The sequence below is a fragment of the Channa argus genome, chromosome 3 (assembly GCF_033026475.1).
Source record: "Channa argus isolate prfri chromosome 3, Channa argus male v1.0, whole genome shotgun sequence".
NCBI lineage: Eukaryota > Metazoa > Chordata > Actinopteri > Anabantiformes > Channidae > Channa > Channa argus.
The window spans coordinates 25,693,489-25,712,157 of NC_090199.1; the positions used below are offsets into that span (position 1 = coordinate 25,693,489).

Below are 18,669 nucleotides of genomic sequence, written 5' to 3' on the forward strand. Positions count from 1 at the left end.
AGCAGATGGTGACAGAACAGACTGAGCCAGACGAGACAGAAGAAAGTGAGGTAATCTGCCTTCAGGCCTCCGGGGAATTCAGGTCGACAAACTGCACTTCAGAGTCCAGATATAAATCGTTAATAATAAATATTGCTTAATTACTTCTAAGTGATTTTTAAATGTAATTCTTTGCCAGATTTCATCAATACATCGAGAATTTAAACATATTTGTTTTTGCATGTGGTTTTCTTTATCTCTGGTTTTCCATTAGTTTTATGGTTTAAAAGTACAGTTATGGAAACTTTCGTTAGCCATTACACATTTATTGTGATAGTAATATTATCTTGCTACACAACATTATGACTATGTTCAATCAGCCAAATTTGACAAACATGAACCAACCATGTTTAGATTTTCTTGTAGTTAATAATTAAATTTCTACATTTATGAATCAAGAGAAATGCAAGTTTTTTGTTCTAAATAAAAACACCAGGCCTTTTTATCTATGATTTGTTACCATTTTGTTTTGTGCCACATTCCCAGCTTTAAGATTCAAAGACAGATTTGTGCTTTAAATCTCTAAACAGTAGAAGATACTGTATGGCTATCTTGATTCAACAGACCAGAAAATTCAGCACCTTTAGGTGCTCTTTTTGCAAAACCGCTCTTTGCTAGCCCCTCTATCATAATGCCCAGAACGGTGGAGGGCTGCAGTGATTGCTGTCCTTCTGTAAGGTACACAGGTGTGTGCATTTCCAAATCATGTCCAAACAATTTAATATACGACAGGTGTACTCCAGTCCAGGTCTAGAAATTTTATTTTCTTGTCAATACATTTACAGACATTTGGTAATTTACCTGCTGCAGTATACTAAAATAGAAACAAGCAGAGGAGGTCTGAAAACTTTCTGTATGCACTATATACAGCAATAACAGAGGAGGCCCTTTAAAGATCTGCAATACGTTATCAGTGTAATTGCAACATTGAGAAAAACAGACACGACAGAACCTTATATACCAGTAAATTAAATTAGCCCAGATGAGTTTTTCCCACTGAGTCAAGCCTCCTAACTTAAATCGCTAACAGTAGGCATATTAGGCACTTGACGAGGTTCTAGCAGACATATTAAACAGCCTTGGAGGAAGTGCTCTCTGAGAGCCTCAATTACAGGGAAAATGTCTTTTGCTTTGCTTCCTCATTATAGTGAAGCTGCTTTACACACTCATACACACACTGAAGGAGAGGGAGAGAAAGCATTCACACAGTTTCAGTGCCACAGTATGTTTCCTCAGCAATATTGTGCAAACAGCACTTGGTTTTATACACTGGCCTGAGGCCTGCAGTGGTCTGGCACAGTTATACTGTTTGCTGAGGAGACCTAATCTATGCAAAATAGGAGCTCTGTTCTTGCGACAATAGGGAAAATGAAACATTGTTCTATTCTGAAAACATACATATTTAATTTGATTTCATACAGTAAACCTGTTTCTCTGAGTTTATAGGTTAATCAAAATAATAATATATTTAGGTGGTTTAAAAATAAACTGAAATTAATTAGTAAAAATAAATTCCCAATTTTCATCTATTGTCCAGGAATACGTCTATTCATTTGATTAGAAGAAATTAGAAATATCCTGCATTGGGCATATTTTCATATTATTAATCAGTATTGTTGGTCAAAATAATGCTGATTCAATTTGGATCTACATTAAGTTCTTTGCTGTATTTGAGCAGTTTAAAGATCTGAGGATTTCTGAAACGTGGCTGACCTGTGCTCTACATAGGGTCCATAACCATAACCACCTCTCCACACATGCTTATGACAAGATAAGAAATATCTGACTTCTGGCATCTTATATATGATTTGTAGGCATTAGGGAAACACTACAACCGCACAGTTCTGCGGTTGTTTGCTGGCTTCTTATGGGGTATTCAGACCAACTGTATGTTGCAACTTGTTGCAACTCTACCAACTTGTGAATATGCCCCCAGTGTTTTTTTAATTATTGTATATCACACATAACACCAGGAGGGAGCAAGATATGCAGAAACAGCAGCTACCATATGATGATTTATCAAAGGTCAGTGCAAAACAATGAGCAGCAGCTTCTCAAGTATAGCTAGGGCTGACATTGCATTTTCTGGCAAAAGAACAAATTTTGTTTCAACTTCACTAATGATCAATAATTCTGTAAGGAATGTGTTGGTTAAAGTGTTTCTGAAACCGGTATCTGTTACTACTCAAACATTGTTTGTTCGGGAAGATGCTCTAATCTGTAACATGGTTGTACAACTATGGGCTCAGCAATACTGAAAATCTAGAAAATTCAACAGGGTGATACATCTTCACTCTAGAAGATTCTGTAAAGTTTATTCAAAATGTGTTATTCTCCCACTTAGTCTTTCATTTATATATCAATAATTTAAAATCAAAAACAAAATATTTTTTAACCTCCAGTATTTGGGGTGGTAGAGGCTGAGTAAGTAGAGTGGGTGCCGGTCAACCACAGTGTTGACATATATTGTAAGTGTCCTTGGAAAAAAAACACTGAACACCCAAAAAGGCCCAACCCCAACTGCTGAGGTTGTGCAAGCGCTCAACTGAGTTAGTCCCAAGCCTGGCAACATTGGGGATGTTTGCATCAGGACGGGGATAGAGCGTAAAAACAGGAAAATGCCAAATAAATATGCAAACCACATAATCTGCTGTGGTAACACACAGTAAACACGGAAAGTAAAAATAGTGGAAAAAAGATCCTAAAAAATGCAATGCCTCAAATAGTGTTAGACACACTTAAAGTGCTGATCGGAACAGATACCTCATACTAAAGATATCGGATCCAAAACTACTGAGTCTGCATTTCAATGGTAGAAATTACGCTACTATACGTCCTGTGTGTCTGTTAGTACAAATCCTAAAAGAGACTCCTTCTGGGTTGTTGCCTAAATGATGTCAATGATCTTGTATATAGTAAACTGATGGGGCATGAGGGTTTTACAGGTTTCCTTAGCTCCTTGTATGTTACATAATTGTTTACTGTTAGGCGGTAATGGAGTAACTGCTGCTACTCTCTATAGGCGCTCATGTGAACAGTTGCAGCTGTGTCTGTTGGGGAGGAAGCACTGACAATGCAGGTAAAAACACTGCAGAGACTAGCAATGGGAACTGGCTCTTGGCAAGGAGGATGCAATCTTTGTAAGGGGAAAGGAGCCTGCGCTGGTGTAGGGAAAATGAGATGTAGCAATATAGCAGTTGGTCTCACCTAAGCTTGCATTGTCAGCATTGAAACCAAACTCCCTGATACTCAGTAATACTTTAATCCTTCTGTTCACGAGTTGGCCAGGGTGAAGAGTGCTGCATTAGTGTTATGGCTCACAGCATTACATTTCTGTATATAGAAGAACTATTAATAAACACAATGATGCAGATATTATAATGTAGATATATAGTACCTTGATTTAAATTAATAATCAATAATATCACATCATGCAATCAAGCAGGACTATAACTGCAGATCCTACTTTGTTACGTAATTTCTATAGGTGCACTATACTGTAGATCTTTTCATACCTGGGGTGACATCTTGCACCAGGATGGGAGTCTGGCAGGACAGAGTAAGGCCATGAGAGTTGAGGTTTGGTTCCCTTTGGATCTGAACGTTCAAACGAAAGGGGTAATTCCGCTGATCAGAGCCACTTGACTCTGCCGTATTCCCAGTTTCTGCAACCCGATCTCTGGGTAAAGGCAGGTGGACAGTAATAAAAAACTGAAAATCTATTTTGACATCGTACAACATTTTAGAAAAAAACTACTGGAAATTATCTCCATATTTTTACAGAGGTCCCAAGTTCAAAATGGGGAATCTGACTGAGGAACTTAAAAAAAGATATAACAGAAGTTTACCTGCTTACAGAGTGAGATCGGCTGCCCAAGTCCCGGGAACGTCTTAGCCATCGTCCCACCACCTGTTCTACCCGGCTGGTCTTACGGGATGGGGAGCGACTTCTGTCCTGCACCTCCATTTACCTAGCAAGGAAGCAGGCGGGGTCATAAAGACTAATACATATAATGTAATTAGTTTATTGACTCCACATTAACAACAAAGTGCAATGTAACGCAATGTTCTGTGCAAAGAAAAAAAAAGTATTAATATATATATATATATATATATATATATATATATATATATATATATATATATATATATTTTTTTTTTTGGGGGGGGGGGGGCGGGGAAGGGGCTGCCAGAGACACTTTGACATGTAACCGGAACTGGGGATTGAACCACTGACCCTGTGGCCCATGGACACTGCCTTTACCAACTGAGCTACAGCCGCCCCATTTGTTTTATGCAAAATCTAACGACAGAATATAAGCTAATCTAAAAGGCTAACATGATTGCATTCAGAATGTTACATTCAATTTAAAGAACTTGAAAACTTAACAACAGACGCACACGCGTGCAAGCACATACACCCACCCACCCGGCCTGAAAATCTGGCTTCTGGGTATTAGACGTGGGCTGAGAACAACAATGATGTCACTTCAGGCTTCATGTAGCCTAAAAGGTTCTTTGTCTGAGTTATGAGCCAATCGGTTGCATTTTGTACTCAAGCCTCAATAAACATCAACATTAGTAGCTAATTTCCAATAATGATGGTGTAGCCTTTAAATGGGTCCCTGTTGTGTTTGTCGTGGGCAGGTGGTCATCATAAGTGACTGTTGACAGACCGTGGTGGTTGGTGAGATGAATGTAATGGACTTGGGTTACTTCTGGTGTCTGTGAGGTTTAGTAAGGCTAATGTATGAGTGAGTAAATGAGTCCTTGTGGAACCCTGCAATCTTTTAGGCAATGCAAAATCAGTTTACATACACATGCACACTCATATAGGTCCACAAACTTTAGCACATTTTGGCACTTAACTCTGTGGTTTTTAAATCACCTGCCTTCACTGGTCATGACTTGATTACACCAAAGTATAATTACACGGTGGGACAAAATCCATAGTATCATGCCAAAATATGTTTAAAACTATAGCAAATGATAATAAAAAGTTACAGCCAAAAAACACAACAATGAAGAAATTTGAACCCAAAAGACAGAACTCTGGAAGAATTTGAACAATTGTTGGATTTGGTTAATTCTTGCAATACATTTTTTCACAAAACAAGAAACGTGTATCTTCACTATTTTATTTTACAATATAGTTGCGCTACACAGGTATGGACTCATGGATAATATGGACAGACGGCAACAAATAACTCCTTCAGTGGGCATTTAGGCACACACACACACACACACACACACACACACACACACACACACACACACACACACACACACACACACACACACACACACACACACTCCTCCTGCAGTCCACCAGAGACAGAGGTCATTAGTTTAGGACCTACTGTAATACCCTCTTTCACATCAAAGACTGACAGATATGGCAGATATGGAGTACTGAAAGTGATAGTAAGCATTCATAGAAAAACATCTAATGATAAATGATAATGACAAAAAGTGAATGAATAAATGAAGGAAAGAAGTAATGACATGTATTTTAGCAAAACATTAATAGCTCAGTTGGTAAAGGCAGTTGTCCACGGACCACAGGGTCAGTGGTTTGATCCCCAGTCCTGGCTATATATCAAAGTGTCTCTGGGCGACACTGAACCCCTAACAGCCCATTCCCCTCCCCAGCTGTGCAGTTCCAGTCCAAGCCCGGTATAAAGTGGAGAGGGTTGCATCAAGAAGGGCAAAAAAAAAAAAAGTTAACAAAATTTTTATATATATATATGAAACTATTAATAGACAAATGTAAATAATAATAATAATAATAATAATAATGCAAAAAAATAAATGAAAGGATGCATTCAAATGGGAAAATGGTAAGTGTGTAGTCAAAGGTTGATAAGCAAAGGCACAAAGGAAGCCATGAACACATATATAGATTGCTGGGCGGAATATATAAGTAAATGATCTCAGGAGCTGGGTGGGGGTGTAGTATCTCCCTCGGACGGATGTTACTGATGATGAGCATTAGCACCATCCATTAGAAGAAACAAGAGGGTGGGGAGTGAGGGAGAGAGAAAAGAAATGGAGAGAAGAGAGTAGCGGTCCGTTAAAGGCCAGAACAAAGAAAACTAAGGTCTCCAGTGCATCATCTGGTAGGTACAATGTGACTTGACAGTGAACACAAGTGCCAAATAATAGGAGGAAAACTAAAAAGAAAACTGAAAAGTGTGATAGAGAGGAAGAGGACTTAGTGATGAAAGTGGTGAGTGACACAGCTGAGACAACAGTGTCTCCTGGGGGATCTTGAGTCATAAGCACATTATCCACCCATCTGTCTGACAATACTCCTCTCTGCCTCCCTTTCTTTTCATCCTTTCTGCCCCTTACTTCTTGCTCCTATATATCTCACTCTTCCTGTTCCCTTTACTTACAGTAGCTCAAATCTCAGGTTGCAGAGACACAACGCAGAAGTGTACTTAGGTATATTGGGGTCAGAATAATCCAACTATTTCACCAGAAGGACAATCTCATAATAGAAATGGATACAAACACAAATATAAAGCTCTAAAATTGTGGATTTCCTTTGGAGTTTCTTCCTTCAAAAAAAGTAGATAATCTTGGATGGATTACAGCCAAATGTCTCTGCATTTCAAATGTCAAACATGGGCACAAAACCCTTCATACAAATCCAATCCCTTCTAATCTCATAAAAAATTTTCTGGTAAGTGGCTTTGATTTACTATCCTGATGAAGTGGAAGCCTGGCAGTCTGATCAGTCTTGAGCATATCAATTCTTGTTTTTTGTCTCATGTGTTCTATCACACAATTCTTTGACACTAGATCATCATATGCATATGCACAGGCACCAATTCTGCGTCTGTGCACGTAATGGGTCATTTCAACACAAATGTTCCATTCCCATAATCTTCTACCTGGTTCTCCAATCCACAGCTGGAAAGTGGAAGTCAGGTGACCTGATAAAACTCTGAGTCAACCAGCAGGGCAACTGTGTATCTTGCAGTGAGCAGTCTGCTATTATGTCTCTTTATATGATGCTACCTGGATTTTGTTGTTTAGTTGACAGTAATGCAGTCTAGTGAAAGTCGGTTTGTAATATTTAACTGTTACTTGTGAAGCTCTCGTTATGCACCTCTAGCCATGGCCAGGGTTTTTTCTTACTTTTTGTTTATTATTTTATTTATGAAATCCCCAGAGCAATCTTGTTTGGCCTGATGAAGGCTTATTGGTTTTTGCGTCTATGTATGTTAGTTTGGTTAATTAGATGTTGAGTAGGGGGTTTTGTTTGAGCTTTGTAACCCATTTAATACGGTTATGGTTAAGTCTAGGAGAGGTCAATCTTGTTTGTCGATTTCGGTTCCAAATCTCGCCTCATTTATCTTATATTTTGTGTATTGTACTATTCCCCTTGTTCGCTGCCTAAACAATTACAGTAATTTCCAAATTTTTGGGATTTCACCGGTGTTACCTTGCTTTCCTTACCCTCATCTCTAGGGTTGTAACAATCATTTTATGGGGGGTATAGTATGGTACATGGGTGTCACATGTGACTGTGTGGGAATGGCCTACAGGTAAGGCTTGGAGGGCCCCTTTGCTGAATTATCCTTACGACCCAGTTTACCAAGAAATGAAGAAAATTACTTATTTCTTTTCAAATTTAAATTATCCATAATGTGAATGCACATACTGTAGAAGTAAATGGGTTTCTGCTTCTAGAATGAGTAGTACTGTCCAAAAAGGACATTAATATTATTTTCTATCTTACATGAAAGTAAACAATGTGTTTCCCAATATTATACTATTTGTGTTACTGAGAACTAAGGTGTCTGCTGTAATGTGTAAATTCTACATGCTGATCATATATATCTGTGTTACAACAGAAGTATTTAAAAAAATTCTTACTTTTAAATGTGATTTTGACTTTTTTTTAAATACCTTATTACTGCCATAGTACAATTCCCAGTGCATTCCCTTTCTTGTGTGTCCCTCTCCATCGGTTGCAACTCAGTTACATTTTAACGATGGGAGTAATCAGTTTCCCCACATTTTTGTTTCTCCATTTTTGACAGGGATGACCTAAAGAACTTCTACAGATGAAGAATTTTTATCTCTCACGGTGGCCTGCTTAAAATGTAGATTGTGTCACACACAAAGCTGAGACAGCTTGATAGTGATGCCAAGGACAGTCAGTGAATTGACATTAAACTAGTAGTATTTCAGCAAAACAGAAAAAATGAAACTAACTATAACTGTAATGTGCTGCAGAAATGCCAATAACACTTATTTTTCTGCTTATACTTTGGTGTATTGTTAGTTACCAAAAGACAAAAACAAACTTCTGCACACTGTCTTACCTATGGTGGCAGTATCTATCAATTTCTTTCGATTTTTTTCTTTCGATTATGGCTAGCTAGTGTCACTTACGCTGCAGACACACACACACACACACACACACACACACACACACACACACACACACACACACACACAGACTAATGGGGCTAATGGGCACTACTTACAGCTTATCCTCTACTGCCAATTCTTGTGTTCTGCATGTCCTACAGTCATTATTTCACATCGTCATCCATTCTCCTGCTGTTCATATTCTTGTACATGCATTTGCATTTCACACATATTTATACAGGCAGCATGGTGAGATTTAGAACTGCTGCCTCTCAACTAAAAGGCCCCTCTTTCAAATCCCTGGCTGGCTGCAGCTTTTCTATGTTTCTATAACATTTCTATAACGTTTCTATAACATGTAACATTTCTATGCATGTTAAGTTAATTAGTAACTCTAAATTGCTACTGGGGTCAGTGTGAATGGTTGTCCGTCTGTGAATGTCTCTATGTTTTGTCCCAATGACAGCTAAAATAAGCATATAAGCAGTAACAGATAATTAATCAATATTGGTAATTTGTATGTACTATTTACATAGTTAGTAATCTGTGGTGGGTGTACTTATCGAATTGTTTATCTTTACTTTTTTTGTAGTGCCATCTTGAGTTCACCATTCTGAAATAACAATATATTAATTGGTCCAATACTTTGCTTAAGGACCAAATATTTGCAAAAATAAAGACGTCCCATTACCCTTAACTTATTGTTGTGTAGGGCTGCTTGATATATTGTTTCCGCATCATTATTATGATGTACGCATGCGCAACGGCCACACCATGGGTTAGGTGATTTATAATGAAGTAAACGTAGGGTTAGGGTCAAGTGGTAGGGCCAAGATGGAAGCATCTAATGTTTGCATCCATGTTAGCCCTGTCATAGTAAACATGTCTGAATGACACCATTTCACTTAAAGCTATACTGTGTATAAATACAAACTCAGCAAAACATTCATACTTAATGCATTTCCATTCCTACAATAGCCACGTAAAAAGCAACAACAACCATGGTGCGCTGGCTACAGACAAAAACGATTGACTACCAACTTTAACAGGAAGTAATTGATATTAGACAGAAGTTGGTAATCTCGGCAGAGAATGAACCTTGAGACAAAGATTGTTTGGATTATGCAATAAAGCTGAGTGCTTAGACTTAGGGAAAGTCATTGGTCAAGGTGATAAGCTGCAAAACCAATCCAAACAGACATCTAGCCAAGGTTAAATGTCCATCTCAACAGCAGTCTGATCTTTGTTCGCAGACATATACCTTTCATTTAAAAATTATTACTTGAGGGATTTAATATTTACATTTAGGCTAATTAAAAACCAAATAAGACTGGATAAAGCTTGTAGTGTTGGCAAAATGCAACTTGCAGGTATCATATACTGAAGCTCTAAAATATTTTTTTTATTTCTATTGCTTTGTATACATCAACCCATGCATCCCCTCTATGACTGTAGTGCAGGAATGTCATCTTTGCCAGATACAAAAAAACCCGTTGCCAGTGAACATAATCCAAGCACTTAAAATACACTTATCCACTTATGTTACTGTATGTGTATTTGACAATGCAAATTTGTCTGATATACACATTTTCATTAGAAAACAGGGTCACCATAAGTATAGCATATGCTGAAGCATAACTAGCAAAGAAACACAACTTTTACATAATGGTATGAATGCACAGACACTCACACCATTGCAAAGTGCAGACAAATGGGATTACTGAGTGTGTCTGCAGGCTGTGACGGGGAGTTTATGCATCACTTCTTCTGAGCCAGATTAGACTGAGCTTCACCTCAACCTTACAGGTCTGTTTGACAGACTGACTAGAACTGTAACACAGATACCACTTCACTAGACATTTCTCTTTCGTTGCATTTATCTCACAATTTTGATCTTGGATTTGTATTTAGTGAATTAGAAAGACGGCCACACACACACACACACACACACACACACACACACACCTGCTCTCTGCCCTGTATATTAGGGCACCATGCAGGCGCCAGTTACAGTCCCGCTCTACTTTTGGTCCATCCATCGTTGTGCTGAAGACGACCGGGGTGATGCGTCTTCATGTCCTGAGGACAAGCAGAATGTCAAAATTAAGAGTTTGGGTATGCCACTTTGTACCTGAGAATGCTTTAGTGTCAATTACAGTTTCAGAATTGTTTGGCTCAATTGTTTTAGCTGAAAATAGTCAGATTGATGCAGTGTCAAGTACATACGCAGGCACAGAAAGACAGGGGCAGGATTATCAGTATTACACTCTCCTGATTAGATGCTTGAGACAATGATTTGGCTCTGAAAGGAAGCAAAAGCTATCAACGCAGTGAACAATGGAGAGGAGCTTCATTCTCCATGCACTAGTCAAACAAAAACTGAAATAAGAAAAAATTAAAACCAAGTCCCCCAGAGGAAGAAGACAAAAACAACAGGCCAAAGATGGTCTTTCCCAACCGAGCATTTGAAAGACTCTCTGATGACTGAAAAATAAGTAGAAAAAAAAAAAAACGACAGGAAACAATTGATAAATTAAAAAAAGGGAAGACACTGAGTCAAGGGAGGAAAATGGTGACAGAGATACAGACGAGGGGAATAAGAAAGCTGGACTTTATCACAGTCTGCTTGGGCCTGAAATGCTGACTGGCCTGGTCTTGCTGTTTGTGAAGTCCCACTTGCCCCTTGCTCCAAACACCATCCATATTTAATGAAGCCCTTGCAAAAGCCCTGGGAAAAGCAATGCTGGAAACACTTCTTTTCCCCCCTTCTATCCATCTCCGCCACTCAAATTCTCACCCCTCAGTACTTTTTCTCCTCCTCTAACTCCTTCCTGTTGTCTTTCTTGGGTTTTTTTGAATTGTCCTTTTTCATCAGTTGTTATTTGTAAAAAAAATTGTTTCCTAGCTTTATATTAACTCTAAACCCACTGTGAGTTCTACAGGATGTAAAGCAACCACACTATGCTAAGCTATTAGTTTAGCATTGGGCTGTCGTAGTGTTTGCTTAATTTTAGGCAGTGCAACAAGATGACTGCTTCATATTTTCTTGATATAAGAATGTTGGACAGAGTCAGCTGTGTTTTCTCAGCCATGTAGAAACAGCATGTATGTGCTCTCATTTTCTTTCCTGTACCAACTCACATTCAAAAACCACTTGACATACATTATCTTTGTGATTGCACCTATACTGTATGCAACAATGTACAGTATTTTACAATAGACCGTTTTACAGTTTCCTGGGAACTTCCTGACTCCCCTAATGCCTTGATTGATATGTGTACAGGCATAGACCAGAGAATGCGAAAGAGAGGCCCCAAACACTGCTCCACCAGCTCCCAGTCACACCTTCCTACTTACTCTTGTTCTCCAGTATCAGACTCTAAGCTGTTCTCTTCCCCTAAGACCTCAGAACCCCTACATATGGGGAGATCCTCACACCGAAACAACAGGACTGGAGGTTCCAATGTAATTTGTGTCTTTATTGCGGTTGTTCAGGTCTCAAGGTGTAGTCCTGTCCTGTAAAAGGAGGTGCTCAGTAGAAACAGAGAGGCAACTACTGACCCACACTCATTCGACTTTGTCCCAGTCTCCCGACCTAATTTGAAAGTAACGTTCCCCTAACTGCATTCATAGACTCTGGTACAGATACAGACTTTATGGATGACAACCTGGCTCGCAAGCTGGTTCTTTCTTTAGTTCCCACCACTAGACCCATTCTCAGCCGAGGCTTGGATGGACACCTGTTAAATTCTAGTGCCCTGCACACTGCCTCTGTATTCGTGACCATTGAAACCACCGTGAAAAATGGTCTTTTCAGATCTTTCAGTCCCCTCAGCAGCCACTTATTCTTGGTTCCAAATGGTTAACACGTAACAACCCACACAATGATTGACTTGAAGGGAGAATCATTAATTCGGGAGCTTCCTGTTTCAGTCTCTGTCTCAGACCAGTGGTTCCTTCATCCAGTTCCACACCTCCGGAGCCCCCTTCTGACAATATAGATCTCAGCGATATCAGAGGTTTGCCGCAACCTAAAACAAGGCAAAGATGACGGGGGACTCCAACCATGCATCATACTGTGGGCTTATCCAGAACACTGTTCGTAACTGTTATCCCCTTCCACTCATATCCTTATTTGAGCTCCTGCAAAGCACCACAGTATTTTCTGTTAGATCTTAGAAATGCCTACCATCTTGTGCCATTTAAGAGGGGTACGAGTGGAAGACAGTGTTCAACACCCGTGTCAGTCACTTTGAGTATTTGGTTATGCTCTTTGCCCATGCTGTTTTCCATGACTTCGTCAATGATGTTTTGGGAGACATGATGAACAAGCTTGTTTTGGTCTACTTAGATGACATCCTTATCTTCTACCCCTCTGAAACAGGCTGTATCAAAATCACCTGTTTGGCAAAGCTGAAAAGTGTGTCTTTTCGCCCTCGGTCTCCTTCCTGGGGTTCATCATCTTCCCAGGAAATATGGAGATGGATCCTAGTAAAGTGAGTACAGGGAGTCTCTTAAAGATCTGATAAAGAGCAAAAGATTCATCCGAACCCCATTTTCTCCCACCGTCTCACCGAGGCGGAAATAAATTACGACATAGGCAACTGCAAACTCCTAGCTGTGATACTGGCCTTAGAGGAATGAAGACACTGGTTGGAGGGAGCTGAGCATCCCTTCGTGGCCCTCACTGATTATAAAAACCTAGAATACCTCAAAACTGCCAAGAGACTCAATTCTCATCAAACTCGTTGGGCCCTCTTCTTCAACCGCTTCCAGTTCACCCTCGCCTACTGTTCAGGTCACAAGAACACCAAGGCCAACGCACTGTCCCCTGAGTTTGATCCTGTCCCCGGTTCTGAAGAACCCAATTTTATTTTCCCAAAAGGGATTTAAAAGTGACGAAGCAGAATACCTTAAAGTGATTGCTGTCCAATATGTGCCTTATACCAACTACTGTATTGTATTCCAACTATGTTTCTATGCACAAAATTAGTATTAATATTACATTAATATCATTGGGTAACACAGTATTTGAAAATTAATTATGTACTTTACTACACATTTATCATCACTTTATAATGACTGATTTTGTCATCATGTCTTCACATCTAACTTTTGACGTTCATCATAATCATTATGATCGTCATTCTATCTTCATTGTCCATTATAGTACCACAAATGTCACCACACATCTTCAGCATCTTCACGCTTACAGGGGAGGAGAGGGAAATGTAGGTTAAGTAAGTTACAGTAACTTTCTCAAAGTTAAGGTTGTCTCCTATTTCTGCAACAGAAAATACAAAACGTTTCCCAACACAGGTTTAACAATCACAGTGTTTGCACTAAACTTGCCTTCTGCAATAGGCCCTTGATCAGTGTTATTTTTACCAAATCAGTGACTGTATGAGTAAATAGTTTTTACAATTCTTACAAAGAAGACCATCTTGCCACCATATACTAAAAATTTGCCCTTTGTCCATGTTTTTGGTTTGACTGTTAGCTTTGTTGCACAAATAAGATATGACTGAATGGTGAAAGTATACCAGCCTTTTTACAAATGCATGCATCAAATAAAATTAAGTTTTACTTATATATCACATCTCTTCTCTTACCCGAAAGAATTATATTCATACTTCTAAGAGCAGAAGAGGGCATAAAATCCAATTACCAGCTTAAACCTACATATAAATATGCCTGCACACACAAACAAACCCTAATGACCGTTTCAGACAGGTCCATAATTTATTTGACACTGACAGTGTGTTGCATGTGTGATCGTTTAGTTACACATGTAGGTGATGCACAGGGCAGTTTACAGACATTTCTAAAGAATACTGGTTTTGTACACAGTGCCAAAAAGTGTGCCTGTTTACATGATATGTTACATTTCTCTCATTAGTGGAGTCTCATGTCACTGTAATTTATAATGCGTGTCGAGTCAAAGGGAGCTAACGGTTGGCTTAGATTCAGAGACCACATTTATCTTCAATCTCAATCACAATTCTGTTCTCTGTTTAGCTTGTCCCCATTTTCCCCGACCTTACTCACTGTCTCCAGCTTTTATTTTGTAGCCCTTCAGCCTAATTCCTGTCTTTGGTGTTATCAGCCCCCGATGGCTTTTACCTGTACCCTGACCTTTCCCCTTAGTTCCCTGCCAATTTCCTTGTGTTGTTATGTTGCAGGCTCCTGTGCAGCAAGCCTCCAGATCTTTTCTCTGTCCTACCTGTACCCTGTATTTGGACTCTGGTTTTGCCATTTTGATCTTAGGTGTGATTATTTATTTATCCATCTCTGTCAGCCTCGGTTTGTAGCTCTGTTTATTTATCCCCTATTAATTTGCAGTGGTGCGTCTTGATGATTTTAGTTATTTTTCTGTCTGATCCCTGTGTGTTACAAGGTAACACTGGTGCTATCATATTCATTTGTGTGTGTTTTTGTTTCTGTTACCATTTACAGTATTCTATTTTACAAATTATTTTGTGAACTGATTAATGACAATGGTTTTAGTTAATAAATCTGTAGTTGGTTAAATCTTATTAGTGAAATATCAGTCTACTAAAAGTAAGAGAGAGGAAACGGGAAGAAAGAAACCCACTTCTGTGCAATCAAATCCTAAGATTTTCTCAATGAGACACGGACACAACCACTGGCTTTGCTGTTTAGTAGGGTAAATAATCCATTGACATGTGGGCAATTAGTCTGGTTCTTGTAATTTAAGTCCATTAATGGGAGTAATGTTTTGTTTGCCGGATCATTTGATCTGTCAATATGAAATGAAGTTAAAGCTATCAATCTGAAAAAAGTCTGCAAAAAGCACTTTTCTAAATTAACCTTTTCAAACCAATTCTCTTAAGAATAAAAATGAGATTTCCGTCACAATTGGACAATAATATTACATAATAAAAATAATAATAATAATATATTTCCTAATATATCCTAAAATTCTGTCTTCATCTTAGCAAAAGTCAAAAATATAGGCGAACTTTAGTACCATTTTGACCTGGAAAGTATTGGCTGTGAGACCCCTGAATAAAACTCATGTATGTTATCAGAGAAGCAAAGATCAGCTGATTAGCTAATTGAAGTAAAATTTACTATTTTGACAATTGATCCAGTCATTTTTATAATGCCCTTTCTGAGCATGCAAACATAAAACAAGAGTTTTATTTTCTTAAATTAAGAGTTTTAGAGTGAGCAGAAGGTGTCGTCTGATCCTCAATTTAAAGTAAATCAACTATACCTGTCATAATGAGTTTCTAATCATTTGTACTGTATATTTCTTCAGATTTACAGTATTTTATAATAATATAATATAATATAATATAATATAATTAATAATTAATTACCCCCCGTATAATATAATATAATATAATATAATTAATTACATATTGACATTGGTGTTTAATTTACCAGCAACTTTACAACAGGAATGACTCAAATAAATGACAAAGCAAATATCTTTGTTTTGCAGTTCTAAGCATACCAAGCTAACTACAAAACAGAATTACTGAATGAACTACTGTTTTGTGTACATATTTCAATAGCATGTTTAGCTTTTCAGAATTCCATTATTTAGCTGCACATAACATAATGTATGGAGTTAATCTTCACTGAAGTCACTGAATCAGCAGGCAGTATCAGTTTATCATCTGTCTCCTTCCAATTAGAAGTGATTGATAGCCTCTGATGGGTCTACTGTACTAAAAGCGCTTAAAGAACTATTTCTGCTGTTGTCGGGAAACCGTTTAATCAGGAGTTTGAGACTGAAGCCAAACTTGGCTTAGAGTGTTGTCTATATGGCAAAGGAGATTAGGGTTGACCTAAAACCTTTTAGACTTCGTCTGAGCAGCTCCTCATAACAGTCTTTACTTTCTGATTCATTACGTTGGTTGTAATAAGTCAGGGAAAGTTGGATTTATGTGGCAGTACAAATTTCTTGCTCTCTGAGAAGACTCCTTACCCTCTAATTCTGCCCTCAAATCTTCAACTTTTTTAGGGGATTTACCTCGCCGAATACTCAGGTTTCAAAAGCACCCGAAGAAGAGCACAGGGGGAAGTTGAGTTTTGGGGTTAAAAGTTCAAATACATATTGTTTATTTGGTTAACACCATTGTAGTCTGCTCTACCATTAACTGTAATGCTTTGGAGCTTTGATGGTGAAGGAGCTGAGTGAGACTTGATAACACCAGGGACTAAAGCCGAGCAATGTTATTGTGCACAGTTTCACACAAAGCACTTTTATTTTTATAAATAATACAGTGCCAAAGGGTTCCTTTAAGTAGTCACACACATCATTTATATCTGAACATGTGCTTGTGTGTTTGTGCTGTACTGTATATTTGTGTGCACAGTTATGTATAAACAGAGCTTTCGCTCAGTATTAAAGTTGACAAATGTGAAGCACCAAAAAAAAATGTAGCCATGCCTAAAAATAACATCATAAATTAGTTAATCCTTTAAAAGGGGCCTCATATTATTCTTCTGTTTCCTCGTGAACGGAGTTTGCCTGTGTGGCTCTGCATGGTCCCGGGTGCAGTGGTGCATTAGAAATGCACTCTTTGATTTCTGACCGTCTAAATGGTATTAGTCTATTCATCAGTCTAAATCATCTAAAATCAGACGGTGAATACAGAAAATGACTGAGTCATTTGCTTTGAACAGAGCCCGGGAATGCCTCCCTCTGATCCAACATGAAGAGCACTAGGACCCCCGTCTTCACAATGCACTGTTAGCTTAACATCCCTTATATCAGTTTGCCTGCGCCCCTTGCTCATCATCTGACCCACTGTTGGTAGATCTAAGCAGATGTAATTGACTACGTCTGAACCGTCCCAGCTGCAGTTATTGGTGAACTCTTTAACCTTAGTGAGTAACACAAGCGTAATGGTTTTACTGATGAATGTTACGCCCTCATTTGGGGTCTGTAAGCGAACCCTATGAAGTGAAATGGATAAGTCATGCGGACTTTAGAGCACAAGTGGTAAGTTTTGTTTTTATTTATTTTTTTATTGTTTGTCTAAATACACGTTGAGACGTTATCCAGCCTAAGCGCTCTCACTTGCTAGCTAGCTTGCGGCGCACTAAAATGAAACAAATGCAACGTCTATTGATAGACAACTCTTTCTAGCACTTTATGTATGGTGGGCTGTACATTGACGAAATGTAAAGACCTTACCGAATAGCGAGTATCTCCTCCCTAATCCGCTCCTGAGCCCCCCCGGCGGGCCGTCCCGGCTGTTCTGGATGTGGAGCAACTTCAAAAAAAGCTCCGCAAAAAGCCGCACCTCCCTCCGACAATGATCAAGTCAGTTAATCCACATCACCTGGCGTGTCGGCAGCGCGCGGAGCACGGCTCGAGCTCCCCAAAAACCAAAAGGTGCGTCTGCTAAAAGTCCCGGAGCAGGTGAGCGAGAGAAACGGTCGGATGAGGCGCTCGCAGCTTAAGCGAGGATGACCCCCCTCACCCCCTCCCCCTCCCCCTGTCTCTCTCTCTCTCTCGCTCTCTCTTTCTCTCTCCCAGTCACACACGCGCGCGCCCATAAACTTTTACTTGTGATGACGAAATGACGGCGTCCTCGCTTCAGTGGATGCAAACCTGCCGTGGCCCCTGTGCTGTTCACACACGCGCATCTCTGCCCCTTATGCATATTAATAACTGCTATAGATAGATAGATACATAGATAAATGGAAAGATAGAGAGTATAGGAAAATGTCACCGCCTACTGGCATAAAGCGTTACTGCTACGCACAGCCGCCTATCGACGGTATCAGAGCTAATTGAACCTTTATAAACAGATTATCAACATATAAATGTAAAGGTTTTTATTTCTATAAAGGTTTTTAAAATTTGGATCAAAAACCATTTTGCAAATGTGCCACCATATTTTGAGCATGTACCCCTTTCTAGATCCACCCCTGCCTGTGTTGTTGTTGTTAACTCTTTGTGTTTCACAGCTTATAGGAGAAACTCAATTGTTTTAGACTGGATCAATATATTTTTATCACAAATCAGAGATTTGCAGTAACTAATTAAAGCTTTAAATTATACAACATCCTTATATTGCTTTCTCTTTGAACATCTTTATTACAGCAAAGCCTCCGTGATAGATTTTGGAACAATAATGCTATTCCACAGAGTGTCGGTACATTTTGTCTTGGAAGATTTGCTGATGGTTGAAAAGTGACAGATCAAGGAAACATTTATGCAGAGAGAAAACATAACTTATTGCACTGTTTTCATCA

At 38.9% G+C, this 18,669-nt stretch overlaps 1 protein-coding gene across 3 annotated transcripts in view; it reads right to left on the reverse strand.

Moving 5' to 3' along the window:
- The window catches only part of LOC137124307 (uncharacterized), a 40,078-nt gene extending 22,208 nt beyond the window's left edge, over positions 1 to 17,870 (reverse strand). For 2 of the 3 annotated variants that reach the window (XM_067499164.1, XM_067499162.1), the window contains exons 1-4: positions 17,603 to 17,870; positions 10,393 to 10,506; positions 3,888 to 4,010; positions 3,555 to 3,718 (exon numbers count right to left, since the gene is read on the reverse strand). In XM_067499164.1, the coding sequence (XP_067355265.1) occupies positions 3,555 to 3,718; positions 3,888 to 4,006 (283 nt within the window). In that variant the 5' untranslated portion in view covers positions 4,007 to 4,010; positions 10,393 to 10,506; positions 17,603 to 17,870. The remainder of the gene's footprint in view (positions 1 to 3,554; positions 3,719 to 3,887; positions 4,011 to 10,392; positions 10,507 to 17,602) is intronic. The other variant, XM_067499163.1, reaches the window with a different exon arrangement.
- Between the last annotated feature and the right edge of the window lie 799 nt (positions 17,871 to 18,669).